Source organism: Galeopterus variegatus, unplaced genomic scaffold, assembly GCF_000696425.1.
Source record: "Galeopterus variegatus unplaced genomic scaffold, G_variegatus-3.0.2 Scaffold73, whole genome shotgun sequence".
Classification (NCBI taxonomy): Eukaryota; Metazoa; Chordata; class Mammalia; order Dermoptera; family Cynocephalidae; genus Galeopterus; species Galeopterus variegatus.
The window spans coordinates 404,405-423,576 of NW_007726184.1; the positions used below are offsets into that span (position 1 = coordinate 404,405).

Here is a 19,172-nt window from a genome sequence, read left to right on the forward strand (position 1 = left end):
CAGCCCACCCCCACCCCCACCCCCAGGCGAGGAGCCTGCCACCCTCCAGAGGAAGCCACCTCCACCAAGCAGGCAGAAGGAGGCTGAGCCCAAGGCCTCAGCCGTCCCGCCAGCCCCACCTGCCGTGGTCATGCGGCCCCCCCGAGAGCCTGCACAACCCCCCAGAGAGGAGGTGCGGAAGTCCTTTGTGGAGAGTGTGGATGAGATCCCCTTTGCTGATGACGTGGAGGACACCTACGAGGACAGGACTGAGGACTCAAGTCTGCAGGAGAGATTCTTCACACCCCCGTCCTGCTGGCTCCGGTCTGAGACACCCCTCCAGCCACCTCTGGCCAAGGAGAATGGTCGGCTGCCTGCTCTGGAGGGTGGGGTCCAACTGCAGAAGAGGGGGCTGCCCTTGGTCTCCCCAGAAGCCAAGGAGCTGGCTGAGGAGCGCATGCGGGCCAGGGAGAAGTCTGTGAAGAGCCAGGTGCTGAGGGACGCCATGGCCAAGCAGCTGAGCAGGATGCAGGGCATGCAGATGGCTGTGGGGACCCCCAGGCCCCGCAAGGCATCCTCGGTGCCCTCTCAGGGCAAGGAACTTGGGTCTGAGTCCCCCAAACGCCCATTTCTCAAAGGCTCTAAGGAGCCTGCCCTGAAGCATGAAGCCACCAGCAAGGAGGTCATCTCCCCTCCATCGGACTCAGGAGGCCCAGACGGTTCTGTCACCTCCTCTGAGGGTTCCAGTGGAAAGAGCAAGAAGAGGTCATCCCTCTTCTCCCCACGCAGAAATAAGAAGGAGAAGAAGTCTAAAGGTGAGGGCCGGACCCCAGAGAAGCCCAGCCCACACCTCCTGGAGGAGGCAGCTGCCAAGCCTAGGTCCTTGTGGAAGTCGGTCTTCTCCGGGTACAAGAGGGACAAGAAGACGAAGGGCGATGACAAATCCTGCTCCAGTACCCCTTCCAGTGGTGCCACGGACGGCTCCGGCAAGGCCAGGACATCTCCCATCATGAGAGCAGGTGTGGCAGCAGCAGGGGGCCCTTGTGGGACAGGATGTAGGCTGCACTTTCTAGCCACTTGGGGCTAGAAGGCTGTTCTCTAAAGGCCCCTTCCACGTGCTGCTCCCTGGGGGTTCTTAGGTGCTGTGCAGGCAGGGCAGAGGGAAGGGACTGAACCAGGGGTTCACAGAGCATATTCCTACTCAATAAAATAATTCTAAAAACCCACCTGCAATTGGGCAAGGGAGACTTTGGAGGTTTGTACCCTTCCTATAGCCATATTACCCCAAATTGCCCCTGGTTTTGAGTGGGGCAGAGGGCAGTCCTGCCTGGAGGCCCTGAGCAGCTGTCCTGCATGTATGTCATCTGCTTAGTGCTGGCCCCGCCCCTGCCTAGACAAGGGCCAGCACTCAAGCTTCTGGCTCTCCAGTGTGGGAGGAGAATCACTTAAACTGAAAAGAGGTCAGGCCTCTTTCCCTGACCTCCCCGGCTGCTCACGTGAAGGAGGACATGGGAGCAACTGTGGCGCGTGGGCTGCTCACCGTCCTTGCGCTGCCTCTTCTCTCTGTCCCTGCAGAGCTGCAGCTCCGGCGCCAGCTGAGCTTCTCAGAGGACTCCGACCTCTCCAGTGACGATATCCTCGAGCGGTCCTCCCAGAAGTCCAAGCGAGAGGTGGGTAGGTCCAGTCAGCGTGGGGCTTCGGGAGGGCCGAGGACTTCATCCTCTGGCTCCATTGGTCTTTGACAAGGTGGAGGGAAAGCCAGTCTAAAGCCAGCGTGGAAAGTGAGTGCCCTCCTTCCAGCACGAGCACAGCCCAGTGGCCCGAGAAGAGAGATGTGAACGGGGTCTCCTCTTGGGCTTTTTTAGTGAGTAGCTAGTTGTGTTCAGGCATTGTGAAGAAGACCAGAGGCATTTCATGCTTAAAGCTTCATTTTACCCCTAGAAAGCTGCCTGGCGTTGTCCATTCATTCCTTTTTTCTTGGAAATCCCACATGGAGTAGGAGGCACAGGTGTCCAGAGTGACAGGAGGAGGGTTCCTGGTGCTCCAGTGTCGTGGAGGCTGGGATCGGGTGAAGGGTGTGGGTGGTAGAGCAGACCGAGTCCCTCACTGAAGGATGTGACTGCGTGGTAGATTACCAGTGCCAGAGGACTCTGCTGCTAAAGCACTGGTGCAGGACCCTGACCTGGGTGTGTGCCAAGTCTGAATTGGCTTCTCTCTGCCCCGGGCTCAGGAGAAGACGTGGCTTCTCAGCTCTCCTGAGAAGCAAAGGTCTCACTGTGAGGTCCTTTGACACCAGCCTGCCTTAGACACTTGTTCAGTCTTTTCGTTCTCAAGGGCTCTTACGGATTTGTTTCAATCTCTAGTGAAGTTGGAAGAGGGAGAAGAACTAGAGAAAGTTCTAATGGGGCATCTGTGTCACAGAGACAGTGACAGAATGGGAACAGAAATCCAGTAAGGCCTCAGCAGTAGGGCAGAAGCACCATCCGCCGTCCCACCCCTAGGTGTTGCTCACCCTCCTGCCCAGGGAGACAGCCCAGCTGCCTTCTACCTTTTTGAACAGGAATTTTCCCAGAATATCATGTACCTTCTTTGCAGGGTTTCTCAGGGCTTGGACTTGAGTCTGCCCTCTCTGCTGACCTCCAGGGAGCTGGGCACTGCTGGCCATTAGAGCAGCCAGGGAGGGCCATGCTGGATCTGAGCCGTGCATGCGCTCGCTCAGTGAAGGTGACTCCTGCAGCCCGTTCCCACTTCCCTCCCAGCCTGATCCAGTTCCTCTGCTAATGACTTTGCAAACCTGGGAAAGCTGGTCATTTTATTTCTCATCTCATTACTGGTGTGTTGGCCTTCCTTGGCCAGTCCAGCTCTTTATCTGTCCACTCTCCTAGAAGGACGTCTGGAAAGCCAGGCTTCTCCTGCTCCCCCTATCTGCGGAGCCAGCTTCTGTGTATCACAACCAGGCCAGCACCGAGCTGAGGTTTTGGAATCTGTGTTTTCTCTCTGAGGGACTGGGTGTGATGTGCCTCCTGTCACATACTGCCTGTTGAGCTGTCCCAGGCAGTAGCATTGGTACTGAACTGAGAATTGCTTCTGGATTTGCATGTGGGTCCCTAAACACATCCCAATATTGGGGACAGGTGCTGCCTTAGAGGTTCCTGAGGGGGTCTGTGAAGAAAGGAGAATAAGGATCAGGGTTCACTTTGCCTCATTGGTGACCATGCACATGGTCAGCCAGTTTGTGTCTTGTTGGTCAAAATCTTCCACCTGTGGTTGCCACTGTGGTCAGATCTCCCCACTGCTTCTGCATTAATTAAGGAGACACCCTGCCAAGGTACTGGGTGGCAGGCGCCCAAACGGGTGATGCTAAGGCCAACATCTTGGTAGAACCACCCACCAACCACAGCTCCTCCCGGGGCTGAGCAGGCTGAGGAGTGAAGGAGCTCGCTTCTTCCCGTCCACCTTGGAGACTTCGTGGTCCAGCTGCTCCATACACAGGCAGAAATGGCTGCTGAGGTCATGTGGGAAATCCCAAAGACAAAGCTGTACCGGGAACTAACCTGACTCCTGCCGTGGCGTGGCGTGGCCAGGCCGAGAGAGAGCAGGGCACCATGTGTCTGTAAGAAGCTAAAGCAGGAAGACAAACCAAAGCAAAAAGAGCCATAAAGAGTGTTTTTTAACAATAAGGAAATTTGATCATGGACTGTATAATATGTATAAATACATAATATCAAGTCAGTGTTAAATTCCTTACAAGTGATAAAAGTACTGTACTCATTTAGGAAAATGTCTCTGTGCTGAGGAAGTACATGCCAAAATTTGGGGGAATGAAGGATCATGATGTCTACGGTGATTCAGAGAAGAAAAAGATTATATATAAAGATTACATATGGATACATAACATTTTGATGGACGTTTGGCATAAAAATATAGGTGAAAGGTATACATACAGCTGTTCATTGTCTTCCTCTTTCAACTGTCCCGTAAGTTTGGAATTTTTCAGAATAAGTTTGGGGACCAATGGGCCCTAAAGTGAGAAAGACTTGACTCGAAAGGAAACCTCCAGCTGCCCAGGCCAGACCCTCTGTGGGGCCACGGTGGCAGCACAGGTGGAGGAGACAGCTGCTCTCGTTGGCCAGGCTCTGCAGTACACGTGCCTGGGTTTTGTCTTGTTAGAGGGAAAAAAACACTAAAAATAACTTACTTTTATTTAAAGTTTTACTATAAATAATTAAAAATTAAGGTAATATGGGTTTTTTTAATCATCTGTAGCCCTACCAACAAGAAAGAAGTAACCTGCCTGTACCTCTTTTCCTTGCTTCCTGGTGACTTTACATACAGCAGTCACCTCCTGGCCACTGTGGCCCTCTGCGGCCACCTTTGCTAACACCCGTGCTCAGGCACGCCAGAGATGCATCGTGACCTCCCTTCTCTGGCGCTGCTTCTCCCAAGTTGGTACCAGCTCCAGAAATCAGTGCATTTGGAGAAGGAGGCTGCTGCCCCGCTGCCTTTAATTTTTACTTTAGACACAGGTAAAGACGTTCCTTAGGTTGTGGTCATGTAGTCCCTGTGGAGTTTTTACATGCTGCTTGGGGAAATCGTCTGCCCTTTCCTTTTGTTAATCGGCTTCTTCTAACAATGCAGTTCTTCCTCTGGCTGTGATGTGTAGCCGGGTGAGTCAGGCCGAGGCAGGCTGTGTGTGCGCGTGGTGGGACGAGGCATCTTGCTCTCCTCCAGGCCGACCCACTTGTGGGACGTTGGTCCCCACTGATGGGCAGAGCAGCAGCAGGGCCTGCTGTCCATCCCGAGGCCCTCAGAACCCCCTGTCCTGTGGACCAGCCCACCTTGCATCCCCTCCCCTCTCTTGTTGAATATGGCTGGCAGGAGACCAGAAGAGCAAGCCTGCCACTCCCTGGACACTCTGAGCCGCTGTGCTCCAGGCTTGGTGGAGCGGGAAGAGGTCAGCACCACACCCAAGACACGTTGGTGGAGAGCAGTTGTTGATGCTGTTTCGGTTTCCCGTCACCGTGTATAGAAAGAAAGGCCCCCATCCCCTGTCCCAGGGCAGCTGGGTGGCACACTGAACCCCTGTGGCCCTGTCCAGGACCACGGTCAGGAGAGAGCCTTTAGGAGAGAATGTTAGATACGATGCTCAGTTTTGCTCTGTGCCTGTGTCTGTCTCTGACAACAGAAACCTCCCCCCACCAGCCCTCCATCAGTCACCCCTGAGCTTCCAGCGGGAAGAGGTGTCTAAATTTCCATAGCAAACAGGTGACTAAGGGGAGAGAGCGTCTATACTCGTATATTCAACGGTTTTAACTTAAACACAGGTAGAGCAAGCGATGAGAAGATTTGGGGATGGTGAGGAAGAAGCTGTGTCTCCTCAGTCAGTAGAAAAGTGAACCCCGGCCTTATTCAAAACGGGTTCCCTAAGATGCCGTTGCTGGGGTCCTTACACCCAGGTTCCTCCGTGTGCAGTCCTGTGTAATACTGTGAAAAATAAGTGTGTGTTTTAAGTCTTATGTGTTTATTTTAAACTCTGACTGATTTTGCTACATTTCTCTGTTCTATTTTTAGTTTTTTAATCATTATTATTATTATTACTATTCTGTTTTGTTTTCCATTGCCATCCCCTTAAAAGTCGATTTCTGTACCACACGCCTTGGCATTCGGGAGATCATGTGCATCCAAGGTAGTGTCTCGTCCCACTGGCTGGTCCCTGCTGCATGCCTGTCTGTGATTAACCCCAGCAGCCCGCCCGGCCCTCCAGCCGCATCCTCACTAACTGCAGATGTGCATGAGCTGTAGCAGACACAGCAGCAGGACTTTCTTTAGCTGTGTCATTGAGACAAGGAGGATGAGACACCTGCTCTTCACTGGCTGGAGCACATATGGTCATTTTGCCCCCAGGTGCCCAGAGGGGTAACAGAGCAGCCCCTGCAGGACTGGCACCACAGATGGGGAGCCCACCAGCCCTCCACTCTGTGATCTGCACAGTGCAACGGCCAAGACACTGAAATGCCACTGGCGATCCTTCATGACTGCCCTGGCCTCATCACTTGACCCTCTGCTGGCATTTGAGCTCTAAGAGATTTTGAGTACATTCCCCTCAGTTGAATTTGGAAGTCTCCTGCCACGTCTGTAAAAGCCTCCTTGTTCTGCATTCTTAGAGGCAAGAGAGGGTCTTATGAATAAAGACAAACCCCCCCAACCTCTGCTTCTCTGGGATTACACGGTGTTCATTCAAAGCACCCAATACTCCCCGAGCCCTGCACGCCTACATCTGCAGGGGGCTTGGGCACTCCCCTCAGCAGCTGGTGGTGGCCTCCGCAGCCCACAGCGTCGGTCCCGGCTCGCCTCCTAGCTCCTTCTTCAGACTGTAGTGGTTAGTTTGACTTGAAACAGAAGCAGCTCCACTTGCTGTATTTCAGATGTTACTTTTTTTTCTTTTTTTTTTTTTTTTGTATTTTTTTTTACTGACCGGCAACGGGACTGCAACCCTCGGTGTCGCGCCCGCACCACGCTCAGCCGGTGAGCGGGAACTGTTCTCCACATGGGATCCGAACCCTCGGCAGGAGCACCGCCGCGCTCCCAAGCGGCGCACTCTCCAGTGTGCCACTGGGCCGGCCCTCAGATGTTACTTTTTAAAAAACGTTATGATCACCACTCATCTGAAGAAAGTGGCTTTTGATACCAAACAAGAAAATAAAAAGGTCATGATTGTTTTCCTTTTCCTTTCCCTGTAGGCCTCCTAGAAGCAGGAGGCCTGGAGAAACATTTTACCAATATTTTTACCCCCACGAAGTCTTAGGAAGAATGCACATCCTTACATAGGAAACAAGTGATGTCAGTGAGAAAGGAGCATATGTCCCCACTCAGCCTTCTCTTCTTGTCACTGAGGAGAAACGTCTTGTCCTGTGGATCTTTAGGTGTGCCCTGTGGCATTTAGGGCTCTAGTAGGAATGAGTGGCTGGGAGGTCCTTGGCTGAGCTGCACATCTCGTGCCCGTCTGTGCTGCCAGTGCTCAGCAGGGGGTGGCTTGTCTGTCGGGCACCAGCTCCAACTTAGGGGACAGTCTTCTCTGTGCCTCTGCTAGCTCGCCACCCAAACCCATTGCAGGCCTGCATGCACCTGCCTGAGATATCTCTCTTGTTCTCTCCAGCCAAGAACCTACACAGAGGAGGAACTGAATGCCAAGCTGACCCGGCGCGTGCAGAAGGCAGCTCGGAGGCAGGCCAAGCAAGAGGAGCTCAAGCGGCTGCACCGAGCCCAGGTGACACCACAGAGGGTGGGGCCACTGCACACACAGAGGGAACCCAGCAGCAGCACATCCGGGGAAGGGGAAGGAGGGGCAGAGCTAGGCAGGCACCTGCTGTCCATGATGACAACCCCACGGTGCCCCTGCCTGAGGCTGCTGCAAGGGACCCGCTTGTGGAGCTGTTGGTAAAAAAGGGGGAGCCAAGTTTCATGTTCCCTAAATTCCTTGGTTTCAAGTGATCTTTGTGAAGTCAACTGGTTTGGTTGTGAGAACTGTGGTCAGGAGTCTGGCAGTTGGCCTCCAAAGGGCCTGGGCTTTTGTGGGAAGAGGTCGGAGCTGCCCTCCAGTCATCCCCTGCCTTCAGGCCTCAGATCCTAGACCATTCTAGATTTCTCTATAATTTTTAATTTGTAGAGACAAGACTTCCATTGTACTCTCCAAGAACCTCTTCTAGTGGTTTAGCAGTCTTGCCCTAGGAGAGGTCTGAGGTTATAGTGCTTAAATCCTTCCTGTGGGAGTTCACATCTGCTCACTGTCCTGAGCTGCTCTGGGCAGGGGCTGGTCATGACATGAACTGCCCCGCACACCTTGGTGCTTGCTCCCAGAGGCTTGGAGCCTGCACAAGCAGCAGGCCTGGGGACTTCAGATGCAGCCTTGGCACCGTGCTCTGAGTATAGTGCCCACGGACTGGAGCCTTTCCCGGCATTTTTACATTTATTTTTCTACCATTTTGTGTTTGTGCAGTTTAGTTTTCCTCTTGAAAGCTGGAGATAGGAGAGAGAGCTGGGTGTTTACACTGTGTATTTTTGGGTAGATTATCCAGCGGCAGCTGGAGCAGGTGGAGGAGAAGCAGCGGCAGCTGGAGGAGCGAGGTGTGGCCGTGGAGAAGGCGCTCCGTGGAGAAGCAGGTACTGTCTGGGCTCGTGTGTGAGGAGCTTTGTTCCTGAAGGAAAGCCCTTCCTCCCCACCATGGTAGGTTAGTTTCGCACCACCTCAGGTGGAATTCAGCTCCTTTTCCAGCAGGATTTTCTGGGTCCCTTCATCTCTGAGATTTGGGGCTTCCTGTTAAGCAAAAGGAAAGAAAAGCACTTGTATTTGGGGCAGCCCTGTGGTCCGCACCTGCTCCTCAGCCCCATCGTACAGCGTGCCATTTCCCTGTAGAATGAAGCCTCAGTCCACGCCACCTGTTGAGGGCATGCACCGGGCTTCTCCTCCTCCTCCTTTCCCACCCCGTCGTTTTCTCTGGGAGAAAACGCCTGGGAACGAGGGAGACTGCACAAGGAACCATCACAGAACTGCACTGAGCAGGTTCCAGCCTGCTCCCCACAGGCCACCCCCTGCCCAAGCTGTAGTGAGCACCTGAGGTCTCGGGCCCAGCACCCTCCATCCCCTTAGGGGAGCTCCTGGGGCAGGCCTAGGTGCTGTGTCCACTGAAGGCCCTCACTCAGGGCAGGGCTGGAGAGTGTGGGGGCTGTGAGGAGCCAGCACGAGCAGACACTGGCAAGTGGCAGCGCAGGCCATGCGGCTGATGATACTGCCCCGTCAGGGAAGAGCTTAGGGCGCAGTAGGGTCACACCCACTGTCCCACCTGAGGAACCTGTGGGTTTGAGTGCAGCAAGGCTAGGTGCAGAGAAGCCAAGGAGCCACTGAGTCAGCTCTGGCCCAAAGACCCAGGAAGTCCTATTGGTTCAGGGCCATGAATGCACCTGGCCAGCCCCAGGCTGAGGCCTAGAGGGAATGATCTCTGCTTTCTCAAGTGCCCACGAGTCTCGGTCCAGTGTCTGGATGGCGAAACCTCCACCTCTTAAAGAGAGCATGAGGCCTACAGGTTCAGCATTCTAATTGCAAGGCTAAGGATGAGGAAAGGTGGTGGCCTCTTTTTTACTGCCTGACTCTGGTGGGGCAGAGAGGAGTGGGGTGGGGCACTGGCCACAGGCGGTGAAACTGAAGGAGAACCAGTAAGAGGCAGCCAGGAGCACAGTCAGCTGCTGCCATCCGGTCTTGCTGGAAAATCGGCTGAAAGCTGACCTTATGGTGTGTGCCTGACGTCGGGACGGATCCCTGTGGTTCTGTAAGACTGAAGTTCACGTGGGGGGTAGTAGGGGGTCAGGCATAGAAGTAGCTCTCCTTTTCCAGGCCCTTTAAGGCCTAGAAATCAGTGACTCAGTGATGACCTTCAGTAAAAAGATGGGATGAGGGAGGAAGATGACGTGGATCTCTTGGTCTGTGCCTCACCCGATGTTGGATTTAATGCTCAAAGCCCAAGCCACCCAAGGAAATGCAAACATTTGAACCACTTAGCAACTGGTAAGCCAAGAGGATGTCTTACTTCAAGGCAAACTGGCTGACTCCCGTGTCAATCAGTGGAAATTTGGGTTCACCTCAAAGGGTCCCAGGCTTCCCAGTGAACCTGTGACATCCCCACCATCCAGTGGGCCCTGCTTTCCCTGCCCAGCAGGTTCTAACATGGCCTTCTCTGTTACGCCTGACCCCCAACCCACTGGAGATGCCCTGGGCCTGGCTCCATCTGGACCCCAGGGCCCTGCCCTTTTGGCTTTTCTCTTCCTGCAGAAGATATCAGGAGGGAGTCTGGGCCCGTTCTCCTCCTCCTTATCTTTCTTATCCTCCTCCTTACTACTTCCAAGAAGGAAACGATGGACAGGCCTCTCAGCACATCATCAGCATAACCCAGCAGGCATGTACATCTGTGTTTCATGGTTAAGGAGGAGGAAGTTCTCAGGTTCAGGGGGTGGCCACTGGAGTGATGTTTTCTGTAAAGCACTCGAGCCCTGTGGGCCGCCGTGCGGCTGGAGTCTAAGACAGTGCTTCAACACCTCTAGAACAGGGTGTGTCATTCAAGCTGCCGCCAAAAGGCTAGAAAGTAACTACCATGGAAGATTGGCATAGGATTTTGCCAAAATTCTTCTTTCTAGTTGTTTAGATAATTTTTATAAGCATATGTAACACAAATTCATCTGTCAGTGGTTTTTAAATTTGCTTTTTAGCAGCAGAACCCTTTTTACAAAATTACAAGTTCAAGTTTAAAATAAAAAAGAATTACTGTAAAATGTTAACACAAATTTGAAAGTACAGATTATAGTAGACAGCTGCAGATGTTAATAAGCCTCAGCATCCAGTTCGTTCCTGGGGCACAGTGTTGAGTACATCCCAATACACAGAGGTAGTTGCTATAAATGGTTACAGTTTTTTTTAACAGCTTATGTAGAAATCTCAGGATGTCTGCAGTTTCAGCGACACAGATGTTGGAAGTGTAGCGCTGGAGCGATAGCATTTTTTTCACAATCGAATAACTAACAAATGAAGCAGCAGTTTATAATCCTTATAAAGAACAAACCTCAGACAAGAAACTCCCAAATACAGAGTAAACAAAAAAGCAACCTGTGCTATGATATGGTGATATGCCATATTACCCATCTAAAGGACCATGCCGACAGGAGCTTGCCATGAGCGGCGGGCACCTCACCATCTGTGGCTCTCGGACGTTCCCTCAACAACGGCACATGTACACTCTGCTTGCAGGCCAGAATTTAAGTGGATATGCTAATTAATTAATTTAATTTCCTCTTCATTAACACATTTACAGGGAGTTTGGAACTTGATACTGAGGGCCCCACAAAAGCAAGTTTTCCTGACAGCACAAATTAATGTGTTGATGTCCTTCGGTGCGTTAAAAGTTGGCATATAAAATATTTGAATGTGGCAGGTCTTATATAACTTTTTAAAAGAGTTAACAGTATCTGTAAATCAGGTATTTGGGAGACCCCTGGAGTGCCTTCTGAAGAACCCTGGGTTCCCACAGTTTGAAAACCACTGTCCTAGTCCAGACTCCTTCCTTCAGGCAAGGCTTCACCAAAATGTCTCTGTCTGAAGATGTGTCTGCTCTGTTTTTAAGGGTGAGCTGTGGTAGCTGTGGGGGATATTTCCCCATGATGCATTTGAGAAATTCTCAGGACATAGTGGCTCCCACCATGAGACTGTATTTCCAAGTACATTATTTTCCTTTTCCGATTTCAATACGTCACTTCCAAGGCTGGTCTGATGTCAGGATTCCCAGTGGCCCCGCTCCTACCTGGCAGATACCGTCGCTGAAGCCAACATGTGCACCCTGGCTGCTCCATTCTCTCCACCTCTGCACTCCATGTCTCTTTCGTCTCGCTGCACTGGCTGAGCCCTGAAAGGGGAGCCTCAGCTGAGCGTGGCAATCTGGGGTCATCCAGCAGTGCTAGCCAGCCCCTCCCTGAGGGCTGTCCTGAACTGGCTGGAACATGCCATTCTGTCTCGCTTGCTGGTCTCAAGCTTCCGTCGCTGTCTGAGGGGGTCAGACTTTGTCAGCCAAGCTGCCCTTCCGAAGGAGAGGTCTGATATGAGCCTGCCGTTCTGTTCATCTCAGTTTACCTAACAGACCAGAAGGATTAATTGTGAAGCCTTAGAGCCCAGGGAAAGACCAAGACTTAGATGATTTCTGGTCCAGGGATATCTGGGAAGCCTTTTGTGTTGCTGGAACCCTGATTCAAACTTAAAACCGTGGGATCAGCCTTGAGCATGGGTCAGAAGCCATAGCAGGATTGCTTTCTACTTTCTGAGTGTTTGTTCTTGAAGGGGGAAGCCTCCTGTGAACAAAAGCCTGCCAGGATCAGCATTCAGATTGTGAGGTTTGGAAGAAGAATAACACAGTAGCAGCCAATTTTGTTGTGCTCTGCCGGTTTTTGTTTCTGGGGAGATAAGGCCTGCCCACCCGAGCTCAGCCCCTCAGCAGGGCCCAATCTTTGCATCTCAGGCGTGAAGGACTAAGGTCTTGGCTGGGCAGCCACGTGGAGCTGAAAGTCAAGGAGTGCCAGTGGCCAGCAGACCTCCAAGAGCCTTTGGGCAAGTAGTCACAGGGTAAGAACTTCGCATAGGTCACAGCTCATTTCCTGTCACAAGGAGAAGGCTGGCTGAAGTTGGAGACCTAAAGCTCAGAAGAAATAGGATCTCCTTCATTTCAAACCCATCCAGCATAAGGGGTTCTGCAAGGAGTTTGGCACATTCTCCAGCAGGGTCACTGGTATGAATTCTTGGAACTTCTTTGACTGCATTTAAACCTGAGGTTGGTTGTCCTTGCAGAGCTTTTTCAGGATGGTTACATCTTGCCTCCATCCCTCAACCTGTGGCTTCTGATAATTTAGTGACTGAGGGAGTAAGTAGCCCCTGATGTGCCCTGGAACTTTCTTAAGACTTCTTAGTAAGAAAAGGCTCCCTCCCAGCAGGATCAGAGCTCCCAACAAAGCCAAAGCCTTCTGTGCTAACAGATCCGAGGTAGAAAGAGGAATCATTGATGCTGGCTGTCAACTTCGTCATCAGGGGTTTTTACTTGGTCCCCCCCCCTACAGCACAAGGTGAACAGATCCAGCACATGCGTGGACACATGATGCACGCTCCCCAGCTGCTTCTTTTTGCCCTCTTGCTGTATCTCTGTGGGTTTCTTAGGCTGCATGTCACTGATTGCTTTGGGTATGGGGGGACAGGAGGGTTATCTGATTGAATAACTCTCTCTTCACCAATTCCTTGTTGTAGACTATTGGGGAGAGTCTTATTACAGTGACCTCATCGACTTGCATCTGGGTGGTATGTATGGCAGCATCTGTTGCTGACACTAACCCCGCTGACACTCTCCCTACCCACTGTCCCCAGTCCCTGCTCACAAACAACACAGAGAAATCAACCCAATAACCACATGGCAAAAGCACAGACCCTTTTCCAGCTCAAATGGAGTAGCATGCTTGACCCTCTCCTCTCTGTGGACGCTCCAGAGAAAGATTTGAGATAGCTTTTGCTGCACGGGGTTATTTTAATTTTTTATAGTAGAACTCCACCTACTGCACCCCATGAGCCTTGCATCTGCATCCTGGTCCCCCTAACACTATTTGGCAGCAGTACAGCAACACACACACACACACACACACACTCTCACACTCACACACACACACACACACTCACTGCAGTGCAACCATTGCCCCAAGTGTCATTCCTCACATCCATAGGAAGCTCACTGCCAACCACATGCAAGAAGCAAACGTGAAGAACTCAGCCCCAGCCGTTCTCATTAGGGTGAGCTCACATTCCCCTCACAGATCCACGGCATGGGGGCAGCTTCACTGCTACCAAACTTGAAGCCACGTTGGCAGATGCCATGAGGCCGCCCATCCTCACTCGGTCCCAGGCCTTGCTCTGCATTCTTCCGTGAAGATGGGAGGGATGCCTAAGGTGGTGGCTCTCAAGTGTGGGCAGTGCCTGGCAGCACTGCCCAGGAACTCTTTAGAATGAAAGTTCCCAGGCCTCCCCCACACCTTCTGAATCAGACACTCTAGAGGTGAGGCCTGGTTATCTGTGTTTTAACAGCTGATTCCGATGCCCTCTAAAGTAGGAGAACCACTAGCTTAAAGGAATTCTGTGTGGTTGACGTCAGGCTGTATGAAGCTCACCATTTGTATTAGCTTAGAGAAGTGCCCGAGCCGTGAGTCTCGTTTCTAGACTTCAGGACATTTTTCTCCTGGACAGCTGCCACTGTGTCAAGAGAAGTGCCAAGCAGTTGATACTTAGGTTAACCAGGGTTCTCTGGCACTTTCTTGGTGTTCCTGTGTTCTTGGTTGGTCAGGATCTCTTTGTATCCCTTGGGAGTCTCCCTGCACAGAAGTAGTCTTAATACAGAAGCAGTAGCAAAGGTATCTCCTGCGTTTTTTACCCTAACTCCGTCCTTTTACAAGAGTCACTTTTGGCCCATTCATTTAAAAACCAAAGCCATGACTCTGCTTCCTACTGCAAGCCAGCGCCGTGTCCTTGGAGTTCCTCCACTGGTGAGAGGTGGGTTCTTGGCCGAGGTGGCTGAGTTGGATGGGTGCTGGCCTCTGCTCTGCATGTTCTCCAGTCCCACACTCCCACGGGTCCCAGCCCTCTGGAGACTCCTTCAGTGCCCCAGAGCTTGTGTGTTCAGAGACTTCCACGCTCATGGCCATCGGTGCTGTAAAAGGGCCGGTGCTTGCGTTCTAATTAACAAATCCCATCCCCTGTCTAATGCCCTTCACTCCTTTCCCGCCTCCCCCTAACACTCCTAGGGAATGCTTATGGCAACTCTAAATGAATCTCAATGTTTGAAAAGGTTTTTTAAATTCAAAACCTCCTGGAAGGAGCTGTCCATGTCTTACAGTTATACCTGCCCTCCCCTGCCTGCTCAGGACACAGCTGCCAACTGACCACCTAAGACATGCCCTCAGTGCCCTCACCGGACCCAAGTGAGAGCGTGTCATGGGCTGTTCCACTTGGTTGTCCCTGGGCTCCAGCTCCTGGCTTTTTGGATTTAGAATTCCAACAAAGTCCAGGTGGACATGAAATACGTAGAAAAGGAAACTCGGCATGCCTTCTGAATTGTGAAATGCCTCCCCTCGGACACTTGTGACTCCGCTACCCAATTCCCATCAGCTGCTCGCTTCTCTTTGCTGGCCGGTCATGATTTTCATGTGAGGGTGAGACTTCTCTCATGGGCGCTGCTGGCCACATGGAGCTGCTCCTGCCGTGACTCGGAGCATGAACACACACTCCTTTCTGAGCAAGGGTCCCCAGGAGGAAGACATAGGTGCCAGAGTTAGGTCCCTGTTCAGTTTGTGCTGAGATTTCACTCATTATTTGGGGGCAAAAGTCTGAAAAGTAGGACCTGGTTGCTCCTCTACTCTTCATCCCAGAAGGGCCACGCAGAAGCCCCATTTCTGAGCCACCGCCTGATTTTCTCACGTGGGCAAAACAGAGCCCCAGAGCACTCATCTTTTGGGGGTTCCACGTCTCACCAGAGCAGCGCAGCCTCCTCAGCCTGCCTGTAGCCCTGCCCCTGATGCTGGATTGCCACAGTGGGGCCTTGCGATGGCCTCAGCTCACTATTTAAAGGCTCCAAACCTTTATTAAAAGTCTTTTTTTGAGCCATGGAGTATAGATAAAGATTTCCCTTCCTCACGTTGCTGGACCTTGTGATTTCAAAAGAAGTCATTTAAAGGACCCATAATGACCCTTGAGCCACAGAGGAAGGATCCCCAAGTGGAGTGCCCCTGCCATCTTCCTCCCCAGGCCCAGTCCATTTGTGTCACTGCAATAGCTAGATGATGGGAATCTGGAGAAAAACCACGTCTCTTCAGAAAAACTTCAGATGAACAATGGATACGCACCTAATTTCTGGTTTCCAGGCACTTCACTCCTTGCTGTGTGTATCAAGGGAAACTGAGAGTACATGAAAGGTTTTGAAATGTAGCGTGAAGTACTAGAAAGTGAGCTTTCATTGTCACAGGGGCAGGGAGGCGCAGGGACGTCTGCACAGCCTGCCGCGCCCCGCCCTGCTGATGGCTGTCCTCCGGTTCTGTTTGCTTCCCGCGACTCAATGTTGGTACATTTCCAGCTTGTCTGCTCAGACTGAGCATTAGTGCAGCTCTGGTTTTGCTCAGGAACTTTGAAATCTTCGAGGTTTCCCAGCATTCCTCTGTGTGTGCGGGTGCACATGTGCGCATATACGTGTTTGGATCTCAATTTTACATGCATTTTTTTATTTTTTGCCTTTGTTTGTTACCCCAGTCTAGCTAGATATTTATTCTGCACTAAGCTTTTATAAAACAAGGGCCGGCCCGGTGGCGCACTGCTACAGTGCGCCGGTTGGGAGCGTGGAGGCGGCGCTCCCGCCGAGGGGTTGGATCCCACATACGGACCGGTTCCCGCTCACTGGGTGAGCGAGGTGCGGGCGCAACACCGAGGGTTGCGATCCCGTTGCCAGTCCGGTCCGGTACGGACGCGACACTGAGGGTTGCAATCCGTTGCCGGACACGAAAAAAAAAAAAAAAAAAAAAAAAAAAAAAAAAAAAAAAAAAAAAAAAAAACAAGGCGTCTCCCCAGCCTGTCCTGTGTGTAGCCTGGGGCCTGCTCACCACCCCACAGCATCACAAACCAGCTGACTTGATTCCCTGTTAGGACAGCAGTGCTTGCACGTGGGTTTTAGACTGGACCTCAGCCTTGCAGTGCGAAGGCCTGCCTCATGCTAGGGCCACAGCATTGGTACTAAACCAAACAGACTTCCTGGGCTGGGGGTCAGAAGAGTTGAGGGTAATCTTAGTCAACAAAATGTCTGGTCAGCCTTCCCTTGCTTCAGACTACATAACCTGAAGAAAACAGAAGGGAAAATCAATGAAAACCCCATTCTTACACCTGAACCACCAAGAAATGCTCCCCACCCTGGCACATTGCTTTCTACAAATTTAATCTGGTAGATTGAGCAGGGGCATCAGAGGTAATGCCCCTAGTGTTCTTAGGAAAAGGTCAACAAAAACTCTGTGGTGTCTGCATCAGGAATTGGATAAAAAGTATTGCTCCGACACTGGGTTACTTACCAGTAAATTATAGAGACATCACTGCGAAAACAAGTGTGAGAGGCGAGTCCACTCCAGGCAAGACGAGCTGCACGGAGTGGCAGGAAGTAGAACCTCAAAATGCAGCAGAGAGATAAGCACACCTCTTTCCTGTCCCCAGCACCTCGGAGTGTGGTGTTCAGAGGACAAGAAGAAGTCAAAACCAAAAAGAATCTCTGAACATGCAGGATTTTCCGGAAGTATCGCTGAGAGGGATGTGGTCTCACCTGCATACGTCACAGAGCCGCAGCACAACAAAGGACAGATGTGCAGGGCCAATTTCTAGCCTGCGAAATGGTGATTTCTGTAATGTTTGCTGGCTCATTGTTTGGAATGCTGTATTTTCACATAGAAATGCAGTTATAAACGGAGGCTCAGCTCATTAAAAGCCCATTTTTCTCATGATGTCTCTATAGCACTAGGCTGGTGACACTCCAGGACCTAACCCATGCATGTTTCCTGGGCAGTGCGGCATGCCAGGCTGGGACTTCTGGGATCTAGATGTCCCCCAAGCAGGCCATTCCCCGTGGCCCACCAGGCACTAGCTGTAGAGGTGACCCCTCCAGCTTGAAGTCTCTGGTGATGGCACCTTTGCCTACCCAGGGGGAGCTGGGAACCTACATACAAGCAGAAGCAGATACCAAAATGAGGCATACCCCAGGGCTGGTGTCAGCTCCAGACCAGCTCCCTGGTCACCTCTTTCTTTGTGTTCAGGAATCCTGGTGACTGGCCACCACCTTGCCTCCTGCCACAGCTGCCCTCATTTTTCGTTTCCAACCAGAAACTGTTTCCTGCTTTGGCTGTTAAAACAGGCTGATACGTGGCTAGCGTGTGCCTGGCACATTGGAAATACTTAGTAAACATTTCTCATATAAATTATTTGTCTCTCACATTGTCCATAAAGTAAGCCCATAATCCTTTAGGTATTTCTAATTGTTCTTTATATCAGCATCAGCGTAGAAGCCAGTGGGCAGAACTGAATGATTGATTTAGAAATACTGAGCCTCAAGCCAACTCCCATCACCGCAGTGTTGTCCCTGGTGGCCAACGGGCTGTGCGTAGGCCTGGGCCTTTGTCTTGGTCCCTCCAGGCTTCATAACCACATCCCCTCTTCCTGTGGGAAAGGCACCAGTCCTTCTCTGCTTCTCAGTCTCAGGGCTAGGGCTCCCGGAACTCAGAGCACCAGAAGAACTGAAGTAGTTTTCGTCTGCACTTCGGTTGAACTTCCAAGCTCAGAGTCTTGAGGGCTGGTTTGTTTGCTTGTTTATTTTTTACGGCTATCCAGCCATTTCATTCAGTTAGCTGATAAGGGTAGGAGGGGAGGATGTGGTGTTGTGGGGTGGGTGTCATGGACAAAGCCTTTATGAGGAGGTAGGGAAAGATAGAAATATAGCAAGAACAAGCACAAAGAGTGGGGACTTGCTGTAGGCTTGTCCATTTTTTCTACCCCCACCCCACCCCCCCACCAACCATTCCACCGCTGACTGGGCCCTGGCCAGGCCTGGGGGCAGGGCCTGTAGTGAAGTGTCCGAGCAGGTCAAGGGCAAGGTGCTGGTGTGGAGAGGACTCCTGGCATGAGAGGACAAGGCCTGGACCAGGTCCTGCCTCCAGGGTGTCCCAGCCAAGTTCGGAATCCTCTCTGGGCTCTTCGAAGCCTGGGGAGGAAGGGGCAGGTGCCTGCCTTCCAGGGCTGGCATTATGCTTAGGGTCTGCATGTGGCTCCTCCTCCCTGAGCTGCTTCTGTAGCCAGCCTTTATTAGATTTGCCTAGAGCCTGGGTTGGCCCTTTGAAGAGGGCTAGCTCTTAGTTCAGAATAGGAAAGGCTGATCCGAGGGTTAGTCTAGGTTCTGCCGCATTTAACTTCTTTGAGCCTCAGATCTCATTTGGAAATGGGGCTGCTGATGCCCATCCAGGCCGCCACCCCAGGCCGGTGGAAGGATGAAGTGAAATAACACACGCATGTATTTGGAACCAGAAAGCACCATCTGTGCTTACTTCATGCATCACACTGGCGGACACTGAAACGTGCGTCATCTGCCCCAGATGCCAGGCTGAGGGGTGCCCGAGAGCCGATGGTGGTCACATTTCAAAAGAAAGTGCTGCTTCAGAGAAATAGAGGCGGTATACTGACGAGACAAAAATGGACTGGGTGAGCCTACAGAGTGTCGAGGCAGCAGAGTGGCCAGGCGGAGCCCCTGGCCCGCTGGTAATTCTGGGCTGCTCAGAAATGATGTCCAGAGGATGCAGAAATGATCCGAAGTAATAAATGTGGTGCCCACTGAAAGAGACAGAAACCTGTTACCCTAGTACATAAAAAACCAGAAGCTTCTATCTGCCATAATCTTGATGACTCTTCGCCCTTAGAACCAGTGAACCAAATCCCATCTGTTTCTCACATCTCCATAGAAGGCAAAGAGATTACTTAAAGCCAGTGCTCCGTGCCTCCTGCACGGGCTCACATCAGATTCTAGTGTCTAGTGACACTCCCCTTGTTTGATTGGGTTTGC

The 19,172-nt window shown here is 51.8% G+C and overlaps 1 protein-coding gene across 1 annotated transcript in view; it reads left to right on the top strand.

The window, feature by feature from the left end:
• The window catches only part of MICAL3 (microtubule associated monooxygenase, calponin and LIM domain containing 3), a 200,002-nt gene that overhangs the window by 172,974 nt on the left and 7,856 nt on the right, over nt 1-19,172 (top strand). The window contains exons 27-30 of the mRNA XM_008578162.1: nt 1-998; nt 1,555-1,649; nt 7,136-7,246; nt 8,046-8,139. Coding sequence (XP_008576384.1) covers nt 1-998; nt 1,555-1,649; nt 7,136-7,246; nt 8,046-8,139 — 1,298 coding nt within the window. The remainder of the gene's footprint in view (nt 999-1,554; nt 1,650-7,135; nt 7,247-8,045; nt 8,140-19,172) is intronic.